The 24640-nt window shown below is 44.1% G+C and overlaps 1 protein-coding gene across 2 annotated transcripts; it reads right to left on the reverse strand.

Moving 5' to 3' along the window:
* Window positions 1-1959: 1959 nt before the first annotated feature.
* Window positions 1960-23918, reverse strand: LOC119164390 (F-box only protein 3). Of its 2 annotated transcripts, none has more exons than XM_037416571.2 (11): window positions 23756-23918; window positions 13946-14035; window positions 11567-11727; window positions 10921-11035; window positions 10485-10566; window positions 9430-9601; window positions 8184-8268; window positions 7815-7937; window positions 5422-5537; window positions 4678-4791; window positions 1960-2447 (listed from the first exon to the last, which is right to left on the reverse strand). In XM_037416571.2, the coding sequence occupies exons 1-11, from the start codon at window positions 23863-23865 to the stop codon at window positions 2332-2334; spliced, it is 1284 nt and encodes a 427-aa protein (XP_037272468.1). In that variant the 5' UTR covers window positions 23866-23918; the 3' UTR covers window positions 1960-2331. The 2 variants fall into 2 exon arrangements, with proteins under 2 accessions (XP_037272468.1, XP_037272469.1); XM_037416572.2 differs by having other exon boundaries at window positions 11573-11727; window positions 23756-23916.
* Between the last annotated feature and the right edge of the window lie 722 nt (window positions 23919-24640).

Consider the following 24640-nt stretch of genomic DNA (forward strand, 5'->3'; position numbering starts at 1 on the left):
AAAAATGCGTGCCGCAGAAAAACAATCAGAAACAATAAATGTGGCGCTCCTATTGGAGTGACAACATAGGTCACCATTAATTACTAAAGGACAAAACAAATGAGATAAACACTATGCCATTGAAGTAAGCTCGTTGGTTACAAATAGCGCCTATTATTTCTTCGAAGCGTACAAACTCACCATATCTGCACAATATCATTGCCGGAGCACTCTAGGCATTTAAGACAATTCTTTCTTGTTATGTACAAGTCTCATGCATATCTCTCGCCTTTTAACTATCAAAAACTATCAAAGATCACTGAAACTATAAACTAGAATAGTAAATTAACTAATTGAAAAAGTAATGCACGACTCGAAATGTGAGGGAAGAAAAAGAACGTCATCAAAGCAGTGTCTCCTCTGGACGTCCTGTGAAGCAAACAAATTGTAAATGCATCATCGTGACGGCGTCGTAACCAATACTCAACCCAAAAAACCCTACAGCTTTCTGACAATGAAAGTTTTGTGATGGAGGGAAAATTCATTCTGGTCCGGGATTCGAACGTAAGACCAACGTCCTGCTGGTGCGGTTAGCTCACCGCCCGTGTTGACAGTTTCAAATACACAGACTGAATATGGAATTCTTCACAAACAATTGCCACATCTAATCCATGTGCTTTGGGCTGCTCGTTACTTCACCCTTCTGCTACACAGATGGCATAGCGTCTGGCACCGAAAGCCATTGGTCCCAGGTTCGAATCTCACACGAGGACAAATTTTGTTTGTCAGCTGTTTTCTATTTCTGAAAAACTGCTACAGCTCTGCTCGTAGCTTTTTGCAACAAATTTTCTTTCTCAATCGTTCCTTCGTATTACAAACTTCGCAGAACTAACCTGCCATCAACGCAAGTTGAAAAGCACACACGGAAAAAACTTTACAAAGTGGCCGTTATGCGTTGTATAAAATATTGAAGTGCAACTGCCGTACAGCTGCTCCCTACCTTTTATCCAGTCCCAAATCTACTATGTATAATTCGAACTAAGTGGTACCGAGTACGTGTGATGCCCAAAAGCCCAATGAGACATTCTAGGTGTTCTAACCTCGTTCGAGTTGGAATTTGTATCTATAGCATACGTCAAATGTATCCAGTTGCTTCCATTCCAACATTGCTTAATTAACGATGGACCAGAATGAAGTGCGCTATTTTTTGTGAAGGTTATCTAGGTTCAAACTAGAGCACCTATGTACATGGCAGAGAAGGTCTAAATGAAATTTGATACCACTAGCTATTTCAAGTGCGTGGCTATGATTTGTGATAAATAATAAATATATTCAGGCTACAGTGTTTGCCGAAAACATGTGAAACTGTGGCTTCAATGACTGGCATTCTCTGCAGGCTCTGAGCCTAGAGTAAAACACAACATTTAGACCAGAAACACAGGATTTTATGACTAACTGTGCAGGACAAAATCTAAGCCAGGAAAAAAAAAAAGTGAATACCATTGATAGCTTGACTGCTCAGAAAAGCGTAGCTTTTATCTACAAGAGATAAGCTAAGAAAAAAAAATGTGCATTGCATCAGTTTTGCAGGTAGTGAACTGCTTGTTGTAAATGCATGTTCTTTTTATCAAAACAGTAGTGCACTACGCTCCAAAATCCTTACTGCTACAGGAACTGTTGCACCAATCATCTCACTTTGAACTATCTTGCATTTAACCTGCAAACTAAGAGAACAAAAAAAAAAAAACCTGCAGACCCTTGTCACGAAAATTATTGCCAACACAGATTTTACATGCTCCAACAACCAACTGACCTATAAAAAAAATGAGAAACAGAAAAAAATTCTATTCATATTGCAGCGTCAAGCTCATGTCACAGCCACAACGCACAAGATCACCTGTAACAGCTTCTTTCTTTTACAGTTTAGGCAGCTCGATACGCAGAGCCATCAAATGCTCTGTTACATCACTGCCGTGGCACTGGAAACCGTCGCGATAAAGTGTTTTATTGCTACATTAAAAATATTCGCTGGTGTAATAAGCGAAGTGAAACTTGTAAACTGACACTCTCGCGACAAGCGACAGAGTCGTCACAGTGACGGAGCGTGTGACGGCGGAGTTGGCGAGGCCTTGAGCTCACCGGCATGACAGTCAGCTTGCGAACTGCCCAACTGAATCACACTACAGCATTCGTTGAGACAGAATCAACTTGATGTGTGACGGTCATGTTGCGCTTTGAGATGCCGGTGCAGCAGAACGGCCTAGGGCATTTGTCGCGCCGACACTCAACCACCATAACGACAGATGGAACAAGCACAAGACGCTGAGTTGGATCAGCTCCAGGCGGAGGTCATCACTGTGCCTTCTTGACGGCATCTCGTTGACGTTTGATGGCTTCTCGCTCGGCCGACGTGACGTACGGTAGACACTTCATGTTGAATACAGGACAATGCACCTCAGTCATGTCGCCTGGAACAAAAAGTGTTGAAAACCTCAATGCAATGACAACATGTTTGCTGGCTAATTGTATTGAGGGAATGGGAGTCACACTATGTAACCACTCCTTTCTCTTGTCTTTTGTCATTTGCTGGCGCGTCACATGTTTTGATACTGCCACAAGCTCTGATGGGTAATAAGAAAGAAAATTACATACTACAAAACAAGAAATATAATGCTTCAATTTCAGGTTAGGTAAGCATAATACATTCAAACCACATTACAGAAGAGTTGCATCTTACACAAAAAAAGAGTTCTTTATATCTAAAAATTCATTATAAAGGTTTATTCCTAACACTGTATCTATGGCAAGAACATTTTATTGCGATATCAATTATATGAACACACTCTGGATTTTTCTGTCGGCGACATTGTCATTCACTGTATATGTATACGTATCCACATATATATATATCTCCGGTGTTGCGACCCTGCCTCGGTGTTTTGACGCGTCTCCATTGAGGTACGGGTGTCACCCATTTCCACTAATAATGTTACGGGTTGGTTATTTGATTAATTGGAGTACTGGGTGAACAAGATGGCAGCAGACCAACAACCAGCAACCGTCGTCGTCTTTCTCTTCCATGCAGCAAGGCTGCAGTGGCTATTCTGTATCAATATGAATTTGCAAGAAAGAAAAATAATCCCGAGAAAGACTCCGGCATGCAGAATTGAACGTCTGACCTGTCAATTGTGAGCACGAGACGTTAGCTACTGAGCCACGAAGGAGCACCTCCTTCAAGGTTCAAACGACAAGCTCTTTAATCTACCACTTAACACTGCCGATGGGCATATTGGGAAAACAATAGTGTTTTCAGCATTACCAGCGAAATGGCGCATTGAGCATGCATCGCCAGACCTTCACGACGCAGCGGCGTGCACTCTCCCATGCGTACTTTGCCCCGCGAAGAAGGGAAGTTCATGCGTTCGTTCGCATATCTCGTGGTGGAGACAATCGTACGCCTTGGGCTTTTACCGGAACGACTGTGTTGTAGTTAGCAGGTGCACAAAGGTCACTGCACTTATTGCACAGTCTCCGTTTGGGAAAAGGGCACGCTTTTCAGACACAGGGAAGTAACAACCGAAATACTTATTCACATTCATCTGTACCTGTGAGTACGTTTCGTGCTTCATTTGTGCGGGAGAAATGCTGGGCACGTTCTGATCTGCTTGCTATTCTTTGCGTGACCTTCGAATTTGTTGTTATCACGTTCACTGCTTTGCCATTGTGGCAAAGCTGTGACTTCTTTCACTTACTTCATTAGAGTCAATATTTCGTTATATCCCGTTTCATTATATTGAGGTTTATTAAGGCACTGGCAAACGTTGCTAAGATATGACCTTGTGTTGTTAACATCCAACGTCTCATTCTATGCTTTGTTGAGGTATTGCTCTTCATGAGAGAGAACCTGCGTTACCACGGATGTACAACATCGATACGATGAGATTTATAGGTATACGTGTTTTTATAGGCAAGCATTTATAACAACAGTCACACTGCGATTGCCCTGTGTTTACACAAGAAGCCAGTGTTAGGTGTGAATACTCATGCACCACAGTGTACATGATCAGGAGGCGCTGTTCTTCTTGCCGTTCATGAAAATGGCTTTTTTGTCTACGAACTGAACTGCTAGGAACTGAATGTCAACATTAGAAACTGCTTTTTTAAAATCTTTTGATAGTTTCTTGTTGCTGTTAAGTAACAACCCAGCTTAAGCAAGTGGCTCATAAACAAACCATGTGTACGAGCTACGCAGCATTATACATCTGTGGGCACCGCAACGTCACACTGACTAGCCCGGAAATTGACTACTTTCCTTTTATTGCCATAAAAATCATGTTTGCAATTATCAATGTGAACTAATCGAAGCCAAGAAAAGTATAGTGGATATTATTAGTAGTAATTATATTGTAATGTGAACAGAAAAGAGTAGATGAAAAGACAATTTGCCACTGCATCAGACGCGTTACTCGAAGCGTGCAGGTTCAGTCCCTGCTAACGGCAAGTCATCCTTTCGTTCACTTTTCTTTCTTCGTATTTAAATTACATTAACTAGTACCAATAAAATACCCTATTACTACTTTCCTTGGCATAATTGACTGCAAATCTAACTGATATCGCACCCCACAAAGAAAAACAATCCACTTCTTCCCTTCCAACCTGCAAATAGTGTGACGTGACCCCTCTACCTTCACAACTCACCGGTGTGCAAGTTGCGCATGACAAAGTGGCCCTTCATGTTGCCGAAGGTGGTGCTCAGGCTGGTGCAGCTCACCCACGAGAAGTACGCGCCGGGACTCATCACAGGGTACTCGCCTGCGTGACATGTAACACAGACAATGACGGCTTCCAAGATGGAGACCATGTGAAACCTATTCCCATAACAGGGTGTATGACAGTGGAGGAGCTTGAGCCAATTATACAGCAGAGTTTGGTTAATAAGAGCCTCCAGCAGCTCTTACAAGCTGGCCACTGTACTAATTGGACATTAATTTGAGCATAGAGGTTGTTAACCACAGCACACCAGTCTAATCTGTCACAGCACTGTTGTGATGGCAAAATGTAATGAATGAGCAGATTTCATACAGATGCGAGAACATTTTTACACAAGGTTTACTGTATGAACTCATTGTCTCACATGCCATTACAACAGCAGCTACTGTAGAATGACATCAAGAAATATTAACCCTTTGCAGTTTGTTGTCAAGCCCTTTTTGACAACACAACATGGTTGCAGAAGTTTGTGGTCGGGCAGTGCTCGTCTAGTTATGTCGTGGTCGATTAATGTGCACATTTTCTAACTGCATTATGCACAATTTCTAAACGAGAAAGTAAAGTTCTCTCACTTGAGCTTTGAAATGTCATTTTGAAGGTGGGCCAACGTTTTGGAGCAAAAAGGCTAAGCATGCGGCATAAGAAATCGCAGACTATGCATCTGTCACTCACCCACAACACCTCGACCATCAACGCGCTCCTCCAGCCCATTCTCGTCGGTGATGATCCAGTGGCGGGTTTCTAGCTGACAGCTCTCTCGGTCAGACGCGTCTTCAGACATAGACATCCTGTGTGTAAAAACTATACACTCAAACCTCATTATAACTAAGTCACTTCTTACACAAAATTAACTTCGTTATAACCAAAAATTTCGTTGATTGATTGACTGATATGCGGGGTTTAGCGTCCCAAAACCACCATATGATTATGAGAGATGCCGCAGTGAAGGGCTCCGGAAATTTCGACCACCTGGTGTTCTTTAACGTCCACCCAAACCTGAGCACACGGGCCTACAACATTCCCGCCTCCATCGGAAATGCAGCCACCGCAGCCGGGATTCGATCCCACGACCTGCGGGTCAGCAGCCGAGTACCTTAACCACTAGACTACCGTGGCAGGGCCCAAAAATTTGGTATACAGTGGACTACCATTAAACAAAACTCGGTTAAATGAAAAAGCGCATAAACGAAACTATCCAGGCACATTTGGTTGGTCTCCTATATATTTATTAATAAAGAGTTTCGGGTAATCGGAACATTCTTGTTCGCTTACGTCGGTTAAATGGAACTAAAACGGGCAAAATCCATGAATGGCGGAAGTGGCCATGGTAGCAACTATGAAACAAATGCCAATGTTGGCCTAGCATAGTCAAGCCAATCCAGCGATTGCTTATGTCCGCGTACACAGAGTAGCAATTGACGTCTCGTCGTGAACTTGACGACAGCCTTGAGGAACCTATAGCTGAAGTTCAAGGCGAGGACCTGTGCACAGGTAGTGATGAGATGGTGTGTGATCCTGAGCTCATTTCAGTGGCTGACAGTGCAGCAAGAGATGCTGTCATCTTGTTGCAGCGCTACTTTGAACACGATGGTGGCACATGGTTTCTGCCCAGCCTTTCAGCAATGCACTCCTACTATGTAAGAAAGTACTTGAACAAGGCCGAGCAAGTTGTTATCACCTCATTTTTTTGGAGTCAGCTATATTAGCAACATTTCTTTTTCTAATCAACTATAGTAGTGTTTTATACTTCAAAATCTTTTTGCTCAGTCAGCGACAGTTGGTGCTCTTGAAATAAAGTCATATTTCATTCATTTTGTAAGCTTTCCTTAAATAAAACTTCTCATAAATGGAACAAACTATCTTGTCCCTTGGAGTTCCGTAAATGCCTATTCCTAACACTATATCTATTGAAAGACTATTCTTAATCTATCGATTTATTGATATGTGGAGTTTAACGTACAAACACCACCCTATGATTATGAGAGACGCTGTAGTGGAGGGCTCCCGAAATTTTGACCACTTGGGGTTCTTAAACGTGCACCCAAATCTGAGCACACGGGCCAACAGAATTTTCATCTCCATCGAAAATGCAGCCGCCACAACCGGAATTCGATCTCGCGACTTGCGGGTCAGTAGCCGAGTACCTTAGCCACTAGACCACTGCAGCGGAGACTATTCTTAATTTACTTCGTAATAACAAATATCTCGTTTTATCCAAGTTTAAGTGTAACAGGCTTCTCAGTATTTGGTGCGTTCTGACAACACATAGCTGAGATGTCAAGTCGCTGAGTCCGAAGCCACCAAATCATCATTATCACAACTATTTAGCCATCTGTTGCAGCACAAGGTAACAAAAGTATATATATAAAAAACAGCAGCAATAATGCCATTCTTGTTTATCAATTAGCGTAGTTCCAAAACCAATGCTAAGTGCAGTTCTACTAAGTGTGCAACCTGAGGAAGTGCAACGCATGAGCACCCAGCAATACACTCTTTGTAGAGTTCTCAATGCTCCATTCGCCGAACCGTCAATGATGGCAATGTTTGACGCAAGTGCGCAGAGTTTCCCTGGCACACATAGAATCTTGTTAGGCTGACTCAGAAACTCGGTGTACGACATGTGCGCTATTTTCGATACGCTTTATCGACCTCCTAGGCAGTTGAGATACATGCTGCCTGCAGCAAGTTCCGTCAGGTTGTTTTGTCCTTCAGGTTTAGTGAAGACGCCAGAGAGAAAAACAACTGCGTGCTTGGAGAGGTGGTAGCACCCTCTTCTATGTGGCATGGGTTTCAGTCTTGAGTATATTTAGCGATATTAAGCTAAGTATGTCATTTACTTCTTGGTTTTGTTAATTACATCATTTAAGATTGTGTTTCTTTAGTTTAACACAGTTTTCAGCATTACCAACTCTGTTTCAAGCCTGTATTGACCACTTGATTTCGAGCGTGACCACGCCATGTGGGATCCACGGCTGGAGGACAAGTTGAGCGCCTTTTAGTGCCCAGAGAAAGCGAACTACAAAGCTATAAGATGGAAACGCTGGACTTCTGGTGGCCGCACTCACGTGATCCGGTACGTGTGGAAGAAGTGAGGGGGATTCACACTGCTCAGCTCGGGCATGAAGCATGTTGACACTGAGACGGTGATGTTGTCTGTCGTCAGTTCACAGCCCGGCACGTGGTAGAACCTGACGTCGAGGAATGCAGGCATATACGTGAACGGAAATAGGAAACATGTGAAATCATCTATTACTATTTATATGTATTTTTTCCATTTTATATAATTAGGTGCATTGCTTTGAAAGCTAGCAATAGATGTATTCTGATAAAATTAGGCACAGCTGATGGCGATGAGCAAACCAAGCCAAAAATACGTTACTGAAGGCTAAAAGCTAAACGCCGAAAACAATATGAACAAACAAGTGAAATGTTACCTGTAGGGTTGATTGTCGAGCACCACAAACTCTTCGTTTTCCAGCATGTCGGCGTAACCTGTGAACCACTCTTGGAAGGACCGGGCTACAAAATGGCAACCTGAATGTTAGGTTAGAACGCAAGCACTCGGAAGCAGTATGAAACAACTTATTTCACGAAAAGCAGGCTTAGCTAATGTTTTAACTTGGGTTCAGTGGAAACATTATGCTAAACTGGTTCTTAAGCATGCACCTAAAACTATCAAACAAGTGCTTTGGCATTCAACTTTCCTCCAAGATTTCTTGTTGTAGACAAAAATTGAGCTCACAATTTCGTGCGTAGAAGAAAACTGTCAAAGACAATCTTGTTACATTCTTTTGAAGTGAAGAGGGCTATGCATGCAACACATTCTTGAAGTTCGGTTAAAAAAGCTCAGCATACAGAATGCACGCATTGTGTGATGTTACATACTTAAGTTATAAGTAACTATACACACAATGCATTCTTTACTGCCACTTACTCAATGCACTTCCTTGTAATGCTTACACAATTTACTAGTGACAAATTTAGTGCCATACAACTCAGTGGTCCCAGCCGATCCCAACCTAAGCAGCAGTTTGTATGACTGCAAGCTGTGCGCTGTCAACAGAATGACTTCAGCGAGGGCAGGAACGTTCAGTACCTATCGATGTAATAGTGGAGAGGATAGAAGCAGAGCGATAGACGGCAGAGCTACTCAATATTTCTCATTTCAACATCACTTCTCCATTCACTGTCTAAAGCTAGTGCATGTGTAGTGTATGCTTCCATGCAAACATGATCTTGTGTGCACATGCTCAGATGCATATGCCTACTAGTTGGCAAGAGGAATCAGCAGCTACAGTAAGTAAAGTCTGAGAGAGAGACAGCTAAAAAACCATTAGCAGTACGATTATTACAGACCAACAGTGGCCGAACTATTTTTAAAAAGCTCACTTGCCAATGTTTTCCATAGCCTTCACTGAAGCAAACTCGCTACCAATTGTGCTGCTACACCCCTGTTTCGTGTACTGCCATCTACCATGATAAGTAGAACAATGCATTGAGTCAGAGCAAACTAAGAATAAGAAGAAAAGATGTACAGTCGACGAACCTCTCTCAGCTATATTAACCGTAACCGTACTAACTACAATGCGGTAGTTGTGAAACAAAACACCGGTGACGAAGGCGTCAAGAGGGTACTCCCTGACACCCTCTCCGTGCTACCTGACACCCTCCAGGACTCACCGGTGATGAAGGCATCGAGAGGGTGCCCCCTGACACCCTGGGTGAGGTCTTGCGAGGGGTAGAAGACGCATCCAGGTGCGTGGCCATCCGTGTCGTGGAGCGCTATAAACTGGGTCAGGCCCGAGTGTAGGCAGAACGTGAGCGGCATGCAGCCCTGTAGGCCATCCCTGCTCTGCACTCCATGAAAACAAAGATATCAATTGTTTCAGAAGGTGCAGCATGTACTGTCAGCATACGATCATACGCAAATGTGCAGTGAATCGCTCCATAATGGCCAGTAGATCGCGACGACCCGCTCATGATTCATGAATCAGAAACGTGCACTGCGAAGAGGTAAATCCTGCTCAGGAAAAAAAAAAAAAATCCTGCTCCAGGTCAATTAATGCAAAATGCCAAAAGTAACTTGTTCTCGGGCTAGTTGCTTTGAAATCTGAAGCGATTGCGATGCAAATCTAACGTAATATAAAAAAGGAAGTACGTGGCACTGAACAGTTGTAATTGAAGTAGTCAATGGCATTCGGTACACTCAAATCTCGTAATAACAAAGTTGAACTTTACATGAAAATAATTTCATTATATCCAAAAATTTGTTATACAGGTATATTCTTAATACTATATCTATTACAAAACTATTTGCCATTTACTTTCTTGTAACTAACATTTCAATATATCTGAGTTCATTGTCGTGTTATTGTTTCGTCTTTATTTGCACATCTATGACTTTGATATGTGGGGTTTAACGTCCCAAAACCATTATATGATTATGAGAGACGCCGTAGTAGAGGGCTCCGGAAATTTCGAACACTTAGGGTTCTTTAACGTGCACCCAAATCTGAGCACACGGGCCTACAACATTTCCGCCTCCATCGGAAATGCAGCCGCCGCAGCCAGGATTCGATCCCGCGACCTGCGGGTTCGCAGCCGAGTACCTTAGCCACTGAACCACCGCCGCGGGGCCATCTATGACTTTACTACATGCAGGCTGTGGTGAGCACAGACGGCTGTGTCGCTATTAGAACAGATGCTCTGCATTGCGTCAGCCATGTCTCTCTTACCTGGAAACCGGCAATGGCCGTCTCCAGGTCCAACAGGGATTCTGACCGGTAGTGCGTCGGAATGCTCATGCTGCCCATCAAACTGAAATCGGGAACCTTGTTCAGCAAGCAGCCAAGCAATACAAAAACAGACACAGAAAAAATCATCGTCACTAAAAACATCATAAACAGAAAAAAAGAGTTATGAAGTTTCGAGACTTAATGCAAAGCTCTTAACATTTTACCTGGAGTTCATTGGTTGAAATATTCACGAATACTTGAAACATACAGAGTGAAATTTTTCTAAGTATTCGTTCTTGATTGTACATTCGAAGAAGTGTATGCTACGATATTAGTAGTACAGCTTCTTTATTGGCACGGCCCTAAGGCTAGTCTACACGGCGATTTTAACAAACGCCAGGCTGTTGGTGATTGGTGAAAAGTCATCTCCACTTACCCTGGCGAGGCTAGCCGCTGACCATTGTGGATCCGATAGCAGCATCGCAGGTCATCCGGAAAGCGAACGCCCAGTTTGCGCTCAGCCGCGTCCAACTGCTCCTCCGTTGTTCCAGCTGGAAATGAATGAGAAATAGCCGCTTGAAAAATCCTGTGATGGACAGCTGCAAGGATTTCCTCAATAATACTACGCTGCAAAACTCTCCATAAGCAACTACTTGCAAGACCTGGTCACAGTAACTGGCGCACTGTGTGGAAGGGGTCTGATGGCGGCGGTAATACTAACACTAGGCAGAACCAGAGGCACATGTTTCGTTTCGTTCTTCATATACTTTAGATTGACAGGACGTGGGCAGGGGTTCTGAGGCATTTCAGGGAAGCTGTCAGAAGTTCCTCAAGGCTAAACAAATTGTGGATAGTATACTTTTTAGTATCCTGGCCACAATGCACTCTTCAACGACCACGAAGCATATCGAGATACCAGGCATTTTAAAAAGTCAATTAAAAAATGAAAACAAAAGCAATCTTACAGTGGAATGTGGGTGGGGGTCGAATGAACCGGAAAGCATGAAATTATCTCCGAGGTTATTCAAATAACAATGCGGGTCATTCTATTCATTCAGCCAATAAAGCGGTCAGGCGCACACCGTTACCCTTGATGGACTGGGCGATGACCGGGCAGTGCTTCTGCATGAAAGTCTTGATCTTCTGCCAGGCGGTCTTCATAGCCGCGTAGCAGTGCACGTACCGCCTCAGGTCGTGGTACAGCTCCTGGAAGTGTGATCGCCATGTGGCACCTTCTGGTAACCTGCAAAGGACACAATAGCGCGCGAGTGTCAAGAGAACGATGGTTGGCTGTGGCAAACAAATGCCACACACAGACCCTCTTCACAACCCTTTTTGTCAAGCAGGGACTTGTCTACACTGGTATCTACATTAGTATCTATTGGACGTGCCAAGCTAATTTGGCCTGCCTCTGGCTTGTCATGCCACTTGAAGCTTGTCAACAGAGAAATAACTCGCATAATGAGAAGTGAGCAGCCGCTGGACTTCACCTCTTAGCTACCACTACATTCTTCTCTAGTGTTACCTCCTTATCAGCACTCTATAGTCTATGAAGACTTCAATATGATGTATGCATGACATGTGCCCTGGCAGAGTGTAATGCACTACCAAGCAGGCTGAATGGGCATAGTTGGTAATATATGGTGAACATGAACAGTGCAATATGTATTTGCTTTTGAAGCATTCGTCTCGACATGTTCTTCTTCACCAACATTTCCCTCTCTTTACGTTCAGTGAAAGCCTGCTGTCAATCTGACTTCCAGAATGAAATGTGAGATGGCTGAGGGTATTGTGACTACTGGTAGCTGCTGCAACACCTAAACCTTGATACGGCCCCGCCATAAACTACCATGCATTTTAAGTTAAGGTGCGTTCAGGAAGACTGGCGAATTTTGTGGCAGAAAGTGCATCATGCAACGTGAGCGTCAGCACCGCTAGCGAACCAGCCTCACTAGGGAGGCCGGACTGAAAAGGTGGGGCAGTGCCCACCCCGCAGTGGACTGTCTCGTCAACAATCAGCGTCAAGTCTTTCAACAGCCATCGGAATAGGTCTTGCTTGCTCAGTTAGCTATCTTGAGCAAATTGCAAGCAAATAGCGTTCGCCAGATGTGCATGATGCTACTCCCTACATGTCCCTACAAAACGTGCCTCTTTATTTTATTACCTTCTTCACAACAAACTGATGTGTGATAGCTTATAGATTCACAAGATGAGCAGGATGCTTTGATGACACACACCAGAATGCCAGAGCAAAGAGTGAAAACATGAACTTTCCACAGGCATGCTTTGGTGAACACAATGTTGCCTTGAACACTGATGTCAGTGGACACAATTTTTTTAGGGGTGGGTGGGGGGGTGTTATATTATACTTTATGTATATTCATGTGTGTTTGTACATGTATCTACAAGTGTGCAGTATAGACGCAAGCAAAATTGAAAATATTACACCATCTGCCACTAAAGGGAACCATGAGTAGCATGCGAAGCAATGCATGGGTCAACTTAAAGTTCCGTTTAGCATCGGTACCTTGCCCGATGTTAACGTGTCCTTGCAAGTGGAGCACACCATGAATTCACTGTGGTTTGTGTTGCTGTTACTCCCGAGCTCTTGTTGGAGCATGCCACGTGAGTTCATCGCACATCTGCGGAATCTCGTTCTCATACGCAATCACAGATTGCTGAAAGAGTGTAAGGGGGAGAGGCCACAGCGTCTTGCTCAGCGCCTCACAAAGGCAGGAATGCGCTAGAGAGCGAGCATGTTCGGGCAGTGCCTGGGCCAGCTGTTGTGCATGCGCAGAAAGGGTGGTTACGCACACCGAATTGAACTCGGCCATAAGCTGCTTCGCATCTGATTTTCAGGAAGGGTTGAACCGCCAACATATCCCCGCGCCCCCCCTGGCTACAGCCCTGACACTTATGATGTTACTTTCAGTGCCCTTGTTGGTGAACCCAGCTTAAAATTATAAAAAAGAAATTGTGGGAATCATGTCGTACAGTTTCAAATTGATAAAAGAACAGCGGATCGCTTTGAAAAATGAGATCATGCATAGATGCACATAGGTCATTGCACTACAAAGATAGCTATAATTAATCAAAAGTTGCAGCTAGGTTCGTGTTTGCAGGGTTGTCCAAGTTGGCAAGTTGGAATTCCATTCCCGAGGCAAGCATAGCAAGATTTTCTTGGTACTGCACGCTTGAAGGATCCGATTCTCTTTAGTTCACTGTACAGTAATTTACTTTAGTATTCCTACCACCAACCATAATAGGTGACCACTTGCATAAATGGCCATCAGCCATCCAGTACACATAACTGTATCATGCGACATTACCACTGTGTTAGCCTTCGGCTGTACGGATTTATCATTAATTTAGCCATCCAGTACACATAACTGTATCATGCGACATTACCACTGTGTTAGCCTTCGGCTGTACGGATTTATTATTAATTATAGCGTCCTCACTCTGTCTCCAGCCAGTACTTCCAGCACAGACCGCGCCAATGGGGGTCGTGGGCACACACATCCCGAAGCCGACGACTGAGGCGGCTGCACCTGCAAAAGTCATTAAAGCAAAATGTCAAATGATTGAGAACAAAGGGAAAACAGCTTAAATACAAGTCACATATAAAGGTCAAAACCAGTCATAAACATCTGAATCTGTTCACTAAATCTATTTATTTCATGATACATACTACTTGCATGACAAAACAACTCCAGGACATTTGAATGAGTGCGTGCAATGAGACTTCATAAACATTCCACCGAACCTCATTGATTTTGTGGCTTATATGTTCGAACTGAGACCATTTACTCTGTACCACTGAGTTCTATTGTTAAATTCTTCAACAATGCAGTTCTTCATATCCAATAACACTCATCAACATTTTAGTAGCTTTTTTTTATCCGAAGACTTATGAGCTGGTGGCAAGAGAATGTACTGTCAAGTGAGAGAGCAAAACCTGACAAAATGTTATTTTTGTCGCATTATCATTATAATTTTTGAAAGAATTATTTGCAGTCTGCCACCAAACAAAAAACAAAATATAGCTGCTAGTGTTTGTGTGAGAGCTGCTACTATGGTATTGCAAAAGTAATTTTTATCAATATGTGATTTTTGTGAATGGTAGTCATGCCACTTCATCATTGCATCGCGTTTTTTGCACATAAGGCTAGTGAATTTAATTGATCCTTTCACCACATCTTGCTGTTGACACATACACAGAGACAATGAAATTTTTGCCCTTGATGTAAGTTTTAGGTTATCCTACCTAAACTTTTGCGATCTAGATTACATATAATTTGACGAAGCATAGTGCTGTTGTGTCTGTCATCATTCCCTTTTCATATTCCGTGCTTTTCCTGTCAGTATGCCAACCTAGTTCAATAATTCATGTTGCCATAATGCACTAGAGCTCAAACGATCATTCAGCCTGCATTTTTTAGCCAACTGTATAAAGATCTATATATATATAGAAATCGCCTGGCTCGCTCGGCTGTTTGCTCCCTGGCTACGCCTTGCCTGTTGTTGCTGCTATCCTCCTGGTCGCTGTGTACCTCAATAAACCCCCATAACAAGTGGTGGAGGTGCTGGGTAGTGACAAACTGGAACTTCACAACCGGAAACTCAAGCCAGCCTCTGCAATGCCAGATGAAGTACCAAATTAACCACAGCAACAACCTGCAGTCCTGGTGCCCACATTGGTCTGCCCTGGCCCATCGCGTCAACGCAACCCACCAATCTTCAGCGGTACAGAAGAGGAGGATGTTGAAGACTGGCTCTCCGAATACGAACGGGTAAGCGTGATCAACTGCTGGGATGACGCCGCGAAGCTCAACTACATGTCATTTTATTTGAGCGGCGTGTGACATCGAAACCACCTACATGACTTCCCGACATGGGTTGCTTTCAAAACGCACGTGACGAAAGTATTCGGGCGCCCCGCTATTCACAAGCTTTGAGCCAAGCAACGGTTGCGTGGCCGTGCGCAGTAGAATGGTGAAACATTCACCAGCTACATTGAAAACGTTGTTGATTATTTTTCACGTTCTGGGCTGGGACAAGGAAACGAGAAAGAAGAAGAGCGCGAGCAAAGGACGCGGGGACGCTCAAGTGACAGCAGAGCGCTTCCGAACGCAGTTAAATAAACAAGTATTTTTTTGCCTTATACCTTAAAGACGGAGTTGAGTCTGATCGCAGTGTCTGGAACGCCATCGTCTAAACATTGTGTGCCGAAACCTGGGACTTGTCACTGACGCAGAAGAAGGAAACACCTTTTGTCGTTGGAAAGCAGTTCCTTCTTCTGCGTCTGTGACAAGTCAGCTGTGCAGGCTTCCGATCCGTGATGGCTGGACGAGCAGAATACGCAGTTGTCCTTTTTTTCTCGTACCGAGTTGCTGTGAAGCACAGATGACGTCGGTTTCCCACGCCGAGAGTACGTCGACTGACTGGCCACGGGGAGTGTTCCATGTTCTCGTCCTTTGGCATCCTTAAAATCACTCTTCTCCAGGCTTTCCTGCTCGATACACAGGAAGTTGAGCACACGGTCCAGTCCCACGGGTGTAGCTTCAGCTCTCGAGTCATATGCCAACTGGACGGCACATGATCGATAATACTGCACGACTATATCCCGTGGAAAAGCACGCAGTAGGATGTCGCAGAACATTGTCGAAAATGACGACTTGTGCACACCCAAAGTCTCTAAGCCTCGGATATTCACGAGAACTTGGTCGTACAAGCTGCGTAGCGCTTTGGTGTCAGTCGATGAACGAACAGGGCTTAACATCCATAGCTTGGCAAAATATTCTTGCTCTAGGCGCGTCTTGTCCCCAAATCGCTTCTGTAGCATTTTGATGGCGTCACTGTAGCAACTTTCTGTCGTCGGAAGGCCCGCAATTACTGATGCAGCGTCTCATTTAAGATACAGTCGCAGGTAATGAAACTTCTCTGTGGCAGTGATGCGATTGTTACTATGAACAATTTGGTAAAATTATTCCCAAAATTCGGTCCACTTGCATAGGTCTCCAAAAAAAGGAGCTATTGTCAGTTTAGGCAATTTAACTCCAGTTCCGTCTGATGGTGCTACGACTGTCTGGGCAACTGTTTCTTGAGTTTCGGTCAATGTCCTTAGCATGCGATCTTTCTTGCTGAGAATCTCAGCGAGAATGCGCGTAGCAACGTCCTCGTATTGTAAGACAGCGTTATACTCGACCTTGGACTCCTCGTCAGGTATATGCGGCTCAATCTCGTTGTTCAGGTTTTTGAGCTCTTTGTTATTAGCCTTCAGCCTCTCATATATAGAGTTGAGCTGGTCATAGGAGGCAGAGTCGTTAGCGAGGAGCTCACTTGCCTTGTTTGTAATCCTCGTGTTCTTTGCTCGCCGCGACGTTTGCTTCGACTTCAGTCGCTCCATGCCGCTGCAGTTGACTGGTAGCCGTCCGTAGGGTCCTGGTTTTCAATCCTGGTCACGGCACCAATGTTTAGACGATGGCGTTCCAGACACTGCGATTAGACTCAACTCCGTCTTTAAGATATAAGGCAAAAAATACTTGTTTATTTAACTACGTTCGGAAGCGCTCTGCTGTCACTTGAGCGTCCCCGCGTCCCTCGCTCGCGCTCTTCTTCTTTCTCGTTTCCTTGTCCCAGCCTAGAACGTTAAAAAGTAATCAACAACGTTGTCAACCTGTGTAACTGCGTTGATGTCGCAATGGCCGATGCCGATAAGATCGGGCATATCATGAAAGGGATTGAAGATAACGCCTTTCAGATACTGCTGGCAAAAGACCCCATTCGCAGTGTCTGAACTTGTCAGTCTTTTCCAAGGTTTTGATGAGCTGCACAAACAAGGCACAGCCACGCGCCACTCCCATCCACAGGTGACTTCTATGTCAGGATTGGCTGTTGCTCCTGACAACTCATCTCTGCTGCTACAGATTAAGGATTTCGTCCATGAAGAGGTCGCTCGCCAGCTTTTGCTGATGCCGCTTGTTTACCACCAGTCAAATTCCCCGTTGGTGCCCGCTCTCCAAAACTTCATCAGGAACCAGGTTGCCAAAGAAGTCCCGCCTTCTCTCCATCAGGCTCCGACTGCTGCTCCGCTGACGTACGTTGCAGTCACTTCGAGGCCTGTGCTGCAGGGTTACAGCCCAGGTAGTCCGCCTATTTGCCCGCCAATATCGCCGCCCAGTCGTACAGTACGCACGAGCCGACGACCCTTGGCGCACGGAAGACAACCGTCCTATTTTTTTTCATTTTGGCCTTGTTGAACATGTGGCCCGTTACTGTCGCTTTCGTGCACCGCCTATTGCCATCATGGATCACGTCCACCATGGGTCAGATAACCCTGCCGCAGTTACTCAGACGACTACGGATCCGGTCCTACCTTTCGGACCCTACCCTCCTTTCGCCGCTGCTATCTTTCCCCCATGCAACGACGGCGGAGCCCTATGCGTCAGGAAAACTAAGTAGCACAGTTCAGGAGGTGAGAACTGCGGTTCTGGTGAAATGCATAAGGCCTCAAATTTCTCCCCAAAACGTTATTGAAGTCGCCATGGAAGGAAGATGAACGCTAGCCCTTGTTGACACCGGCGCTGCCTTTTCAGCAATTGATGCCCGCATTTGCCGCCATATTAGAAAAGTCACAATGCCTGTTTCTGGACTATCCCTTCGTACAGCCAACGCGCAGCACATTGAGCCATCTGGTGCTTGCACAGCCTGTGTCGTCACCCAGGATGTTTTTTATGTGATCGAATTCATTGTGTTGCCATCTTGTTCTCACAATGTCATATTAGGGTGAGATTTCCTGCCTGCACATCATGCGATCATCAATTGCATTCGTACTGAACTTGACTTTTTCCCGTTTTCGAAAGACATCACCAATGACAAAGACACATGTCGCAAAATCACAGTTTGTGGAGACACCATTGTGCCTGCCTAGTCTACTGTTCTTGTCTTTATCTCTTGTGACCCTGAAGATGGCGGCTCAATGCTTTTCGAACCGTCTGCACTTCTAGTTGGCCGCCGATCACTGCAATTGCCATTTTCCATCCTCGTGTTCCAATCAGGGGCCTCTGTGATGTACATCACCAATCCATCGCCTGAGCCAATTACTTTGCACCGCTGAGCCGAGCCGCTTTTGCTGCTATTCTCCCGGTCGCTGTGTACCTTGATAAACCCCCGTAACAATTTGTTTTCCTTCACTCAATACCAGTTCACATAGTTGGACATGCATGCAAATATGGGATGAACACAGGAAAATAGACAGAAAGATCACAAGCTATCCGCTGGTCATTCGTTCTTGAATAAACCAGCTGTTAGTTTTTCCTCTTTTTGAGTACTTCATTTTTCCAGTGTTCGTCCAATATTTGAGCACTCATCCTACAATAGGACTTGCACCAACTCGCCCAACAAGAAGTTCTAAGATATCCAGTTCACTCTTTGCACTTACAGAAAAAAGCCCTTATCTTCTAAGATCACAACTGATGCAGCAGCTATGCGAGACGGTTGCTTAGAATATGGGACACAGCTACAGAATATAGCTGCATTGTCACGAACCAACAATCGCCTTTCGTTCAGAGATAGCAGCAGAGCATTTGTCAACACATCGTCCCCAGTGGACTCGCGTGAAAGCGAAATGTGTCCGAGTTATCACTGGTGGCCTGAACAACTGAGCTACTTCCACGGAGATAACATCCTTTGGGTTCATGTCACTCACTGACACTGACCGAGAGACAGTGCAGGCTTTCGAGTATTTGTTATCAGAAGCCAGATATGACAGTCTGTATAGAAAAGCATCATGTTACGACAGTCCCTATCAAACCCTTTTTTTTTTTCTAAATCTCTCGTCAAAGTGCTAATGCACTTACTAAAACATAAGTCAACACACAGAAATCCGAATCTCCTGTGTGTTGAGATCCCTGGATACCTTTCATTTGTAACGCGGAAAACACGCAGTAATATTATGGAAGTTCATATGGTAGTCAAGAGTTCTCAAGGCTCATAAAAAAAGTACTGTCAGAGCTTTGGGCACATTGGAGTCGCTTCAATTAAGGAACACTTGCATCCTGTCTGTGTGCTTTCAAGCGCGAGCATTTCACTGTGCTAGGCCATAAATGATATTTTTTTTATTACGCTACCAGAGCATGTGGACTGAGAAGAGCAGGCCAGCTTTTGAACAGGAAATCGGAAAAAAAAAACTTTAGACAAACAAAAATGGTGTTGGTTTAAAAATACGAAATCTTCGGAAACGTAAATGCTCACACTGAGAACATGAATGGGGCAGAAAGAGCTGCTGCTTCCTTGCAGTACTAAAGTACTACATATAGAAAAAAGGACATTGTAAGTCAGCAGTCTAGGACAATTTCACAAAAACTGTATAACTTGCACAGCAAATGCCAATTTTACGAAAAAAAAAACAATGAAAATAGTTTTCTCTAACTTGATCCCTCTATTCTTCAATGGAGTAGTTTATCAAGTATTTGGCCTTCCTAATTGTGTTTGTGGGTCAATGGACTCCAACATAGATTTATTTTTGCACATACTTTCCATATCCTTATCATGCACAATAGAAACTTCATCTATGTGAAACTAAATAATAATATATGGGATTTTACATCCCGAAACCGCGATAAGATTTTGAGAGAAGCTGTAGCGGAGAGCTCCAGAAATTTAGACCATCTGGGGTTCTTTGATTTGCACTGACATCGCACAGTAGACAGGCCTCTGCCGTTTTGCGGACGGGAATCTACAAGATTAGTATTCCTTGATATTTTAGAATATCTCTATTACTTTTCCGTCGCTAACTCTTCTTTTACCACTGTCAATGAAGAGTTCTGAAAAACTGTCGTAACTGGGTTTGAAATTTTTGAATGCAAATAGCGAGCTGTGTGTACAGTAGCATATTCAAGGGCTCCTTCTAGCACCATGATGTAAGGCAATCGGGCATTGACGTCACATTCTTGTTTCTGAAACTTTTGATGCTGCAATATAAATTAGCTCTCCCACCGAATTTCTCCTACAATAGATGATGCCACAAACAAAACAGAAAGGTAGGGACAAGTTTGAGAAACATTGCGATTTGATAACAGAGCTGACACGAAATGCTGGACCGGGCATCGTTGGGGTCGATGCGATGTTCAAACAGGTAGCAACAATGTTAGCTACAGCGACGTCACGCACCATAACTACTGCTTGACCGCGGCAGACTGTACAGCAGGTTAGGAAGAATGCCGTGGCTGAGGACTCCAACAATGCCATGCATACTTTGTTTTTATTGTGAGCTACAACACGTCAAACAGATACTGCACAAACATTGTTTCATGCTATGCTCCACCCAGTGGATTTTAAACAATGGGAGTCAAACCTGCAACCTTGAATTAAGGATTGCAGTTAGGCCACACCAAGGTCTTTTTTTTATGTAATATTTGACAGTATTTTTAAATAAATGAGACCGACATCTCATTTCTTCACAGAAATGAGACAGATGGCTAATTTCTAACTAACTTTTCTCTGAGAAAGACGTCATGAATGCATGTTTTTCTGTGCAAGATGTTAGGTTTGATCATTCCTATGTTTGGCATTGTTGTTCATACGACAAACTGTCCACAGTAACTTCTAGTGCAACAAAACGACACAAAAATGACAATAGGACACAGAGCTGTCTCCTGTCACACTTATTATGCTCAAAGTTACTACGGATAGGGAGTAAATAGCATGCCAATGCATTGTGTTGTACAAGGAGTTTGAAGGCCCACTTTCGACAAAATTGAGAAAGTCTACGCCATGCGTGTACTGGCACAGTACTGTGGTTTGCAGTTGCGCCGTTGCCAGCTAATCTTTTTTGCACATTTATGTGAGATGACCATGGATGCCTTCTGGAGCGTAGAATTTGGAGGAGAAATGTCTACACAGGCACTAAGATTGCATAGCTGCCGTAGAAGTCATGGCCATTGGATGAATTTGTCCAAGCTTTGGGGTTCTTAAACAGTATTGCAGCATCACTTATTTCAGTCCACCTTTAAAGCTTTCTGTGAAATAACTTTTCTTATTAAGTGCATGAAAGCCAATAAGCCTCACTTGCTATAATGCGTTACGTTTATAGCTTAACATCTTGTTGAAAAGAATAAATTTGCAAGGCCACAAAGCAATCTTCTACACAAGCAATTAGTGCACAATGCATCAGTACTGTACATGCTCAGCCATCAAATGTGTCCTTGGACAATCGAAACACTTTGAAGTAAATTTAATATCAATCCCTGTGTTTCATTACACTGTTTGCAAACAGAAAAAAAAAACACGTATTATTTTTTTGGGCACTGCAAAGCAGCCTTTATAGACTGAAGAGGTGCATCAGTTTTGGAAAAAATGGTTTGTGGCTTATGTATATGAGAAAGAAGGGGAAGATTATACATATGTGCACTTAAAATGCTCTTTAACATCTGTCCCACATTGTAACTCTACCACTGTAAATAAATTTGCTGTACTCAGAATACCGTTGCAGCACCTCACCATTGACATACATCTACTCTTTTAGTACAAGTAATAGGCCACATCATTACCATGCCGTGTAGCATTATCTTCAAAATACAAATGAGAGGTTCTAACCTGAACGACACAGATGCCAACAGCTACAAGCCTGCAGCACCCGGTGCAACCGATCCACGCACCAAGTGTTTATGTATTCATTGTCTCCAACTGCTAAACAACGAACAAATACCAACGGAAGAACAACTGTCCCATACATAGTTCGGCGAACTCACTGGTGAGACGATTCACTTGGACTCCCTCTGACTTGGTTCGAGTCTGAGCGAGTACGGCTGGGTAATATTTTAGTGAGATTGAGTCCGAGCAAGTCCAAATCGCAAGGTACATTTCCCGAGTGAGTCTGAGTACGTTCCACTTATGTTTGCTGGCCTATGATCTTATATATAGTCATCTTCAGCATTTCTAACAGCCTTACCAAGGTTCATGTTTACACTCCCTTCTCCCCGCAAGTATTCCAAAGCAGCGTCATTCATACACCATTTCAATATTTATTGATAGAAGGTGTGAATCATGCAAAAAAAGTGCCTTGTACTCCTCCCCCTCCGCCCATGTCAAATGTTCCGGGGAAGTTTTTGATAAACATATCTCTTACGAACTGTCAGCTCTTTCAAGAAAAGTATCACCGCTGATTTGCAACCACTCACAACTCATATTAGAAGGTACTATATCAAAAGCCCCCAGGAAGAACACCGATTACGTGAGAAAGTGGTGTTAATGGGTATTGACACCGTGATCGAAAAAGCTAATCCTAGACTTACAGACTCATGAGGCGACTACCTGGGACTCGGATCGAGGCGCGAGTCTGAGTGAGTCCAGGTGAGTAATATTTTGGCGTGTTTGTCTGAGTGAGTCCTAGGCACTGTATATATTTTATGAGTGAGACCTGTGGTCCTATATCCACAGCAGTGAAGGTAATCAGGGCTCACACTACGATTGTCTGTGCGATCATCAACCAGTGTCCATTCATAAGCTTTTTAATTATGCGATTTCAAGGATATGTCTGACAAATGTAGAGTTGCAGATAGCCGCCGCTCAAAGCATGAATAGAATGATAAAAAAATTCCAACTGCCTACGGTAACAACCTCGACGTTTCTATATGTGCCGTTTCATCGCGTTGGTTTAGTTTAATCATGATCTTGTATGTTACAGAAGTAAGATCCGTTATGCAATTGTCGTTTGGAATTCGAACGGAATGGCCACTCGCCCAAAGGAAACGAACGGGCTTCGCACAGCACACAGAAACACGATAGAGGTACTTTGGCGCATGTTTACCAACACCGTAAAAGCAGCGCTCGCACGATTGCCGTCATAAAAGACGAGGCGACTTCACAGTAGAATCGAGCACACGAGCGTTAACTGGGAACGTTTGTAACTGGGAACAGACCACCAAATAAGCGCCAACATTGGTTAGAAGCGAAAGAAACAGCCAACCTTTCAGACATACGCCCGTTAACAAGCCGATGTGTCCGTACTAGCGTCCATGAACTTCACAACTGTTCCGCGAATGTCAAACGCGAATAAAACAGGACGCCTGCCGCGGGCTTGCTAACCAAAGATAGGCAATTGAGACGCTCGAAACGAAAGTACTAACGAGAATAAATTAGGATCGTTAAGAAGAGACAAGAAACACGCGGAAAGTCGGGACGCAGCACGGTAGCAGACGCTTCGTGGGCAGCTTTGAATTAGCTGCGTGAAAGGCGGCTAGCCCGTGGGCTCATACGAACGTGCGTACCGTATCAGGTCTTGGTAGTCCAGGTAGGAACATATATTTATGAGGATTTCGCAGGGCATGTCGTCCAGGCTGAGCCGATTTGGTGTTCTTCGGGCACCCGCGACCTCCATGATTGCAGCCGGTTGTTCCCAGCGGGAGAGCTCACTCCAGCGGGGGACCAGCGGAGCGACAGTAATCCCCCTTACGGCAAAATTTTTTATATTCTTAATATGGCCGTCGTGACGCCACAGATGGCTATTGCAGTCCTTAAAAAATAGCCTTCAAGACCAGTAACGCTAATGTCGTGATCGCGATTGGGTCCGATTTGGATCGAATAACTCGATCGTAATTGGCTCCTTTACACAAGCTGCAGACTGAAGCAAATCACAAAAATATAATACTTGTTGGGCTTAATAGCGATTAACTGTGCACATGATTTGAAGACGATGTGGTGACCACTGTAAATTGAAGTCCCTCTTCTATGCCTCTTTCAGTTCACTGTATGGCTACGAAGGGTGAGGCAAATTATGCAGAGCATTCTCAAAACATGCGCGACATCACGTTAAGGTAACGACATGAATTAAAAGGCCCCTTGATTTCTTATCAGCAGCCGTACCACAAAGACGCACTCTCCACCGTGCACATGCTATTGGAAACCGGCCAAGCATGCCATATGACAGAGCTCGCTGTAATAGAAAGAGAGAGTCGCAAAGAAACGCTAGAAAGCACGCGAGGTGGACGCAGCGCGAGCGACGGCTCTCAAGGACGCATTTAGGCGCGTTAGCGAGCTTGCAAAACTCGACGCAAGGCTAAAGAGAGTTGGAGGTCGCCTCGGTCGCGCTGGGAAAAACGAAACCGAGAAAAACCGTGACTGTTTTGCAATGTGGAACCATGCGTACGCTGTAT

This window comes from Rhipicephalus microplus, chromosome 8, assembly GCF_043290135.1.
Source record: "Rhipicephalus microplus isolate Deutch F79 chromosome 8, USDA_Rmic, whole genome shotgun sequence".
Lineage (NCBI taxonomy): Eukaryota > Metazoa > Arthropoda > Arachnida > Ixodida > Ixodidae > Rhipicephalus > Rhipicephalus microplus.

Coding starts and splice junctions, on each gene's coding strand:
- LOC119164390 (XM_037416571.2), bottom strand. CDS start 23,865: ATGGAGGTCGCGGGTGCCCGAAGAACACCAAATCGGCTCAGCCTGGAC. Junction 11,728..13,945: donor AAGTACTGGCTGGAGACAGA/GTGAGGACGCTA, acceptor TGTCCTTTGCAG/GTTACCAGAAGGTGCCACAT. Junction 2,448..4,677: donor CATGCGCAACTTGCACACCG/GTGAGTTGTGAA, acceptor TTTTTGTTCCAG/GCGACATGACTGAGGTGCAT.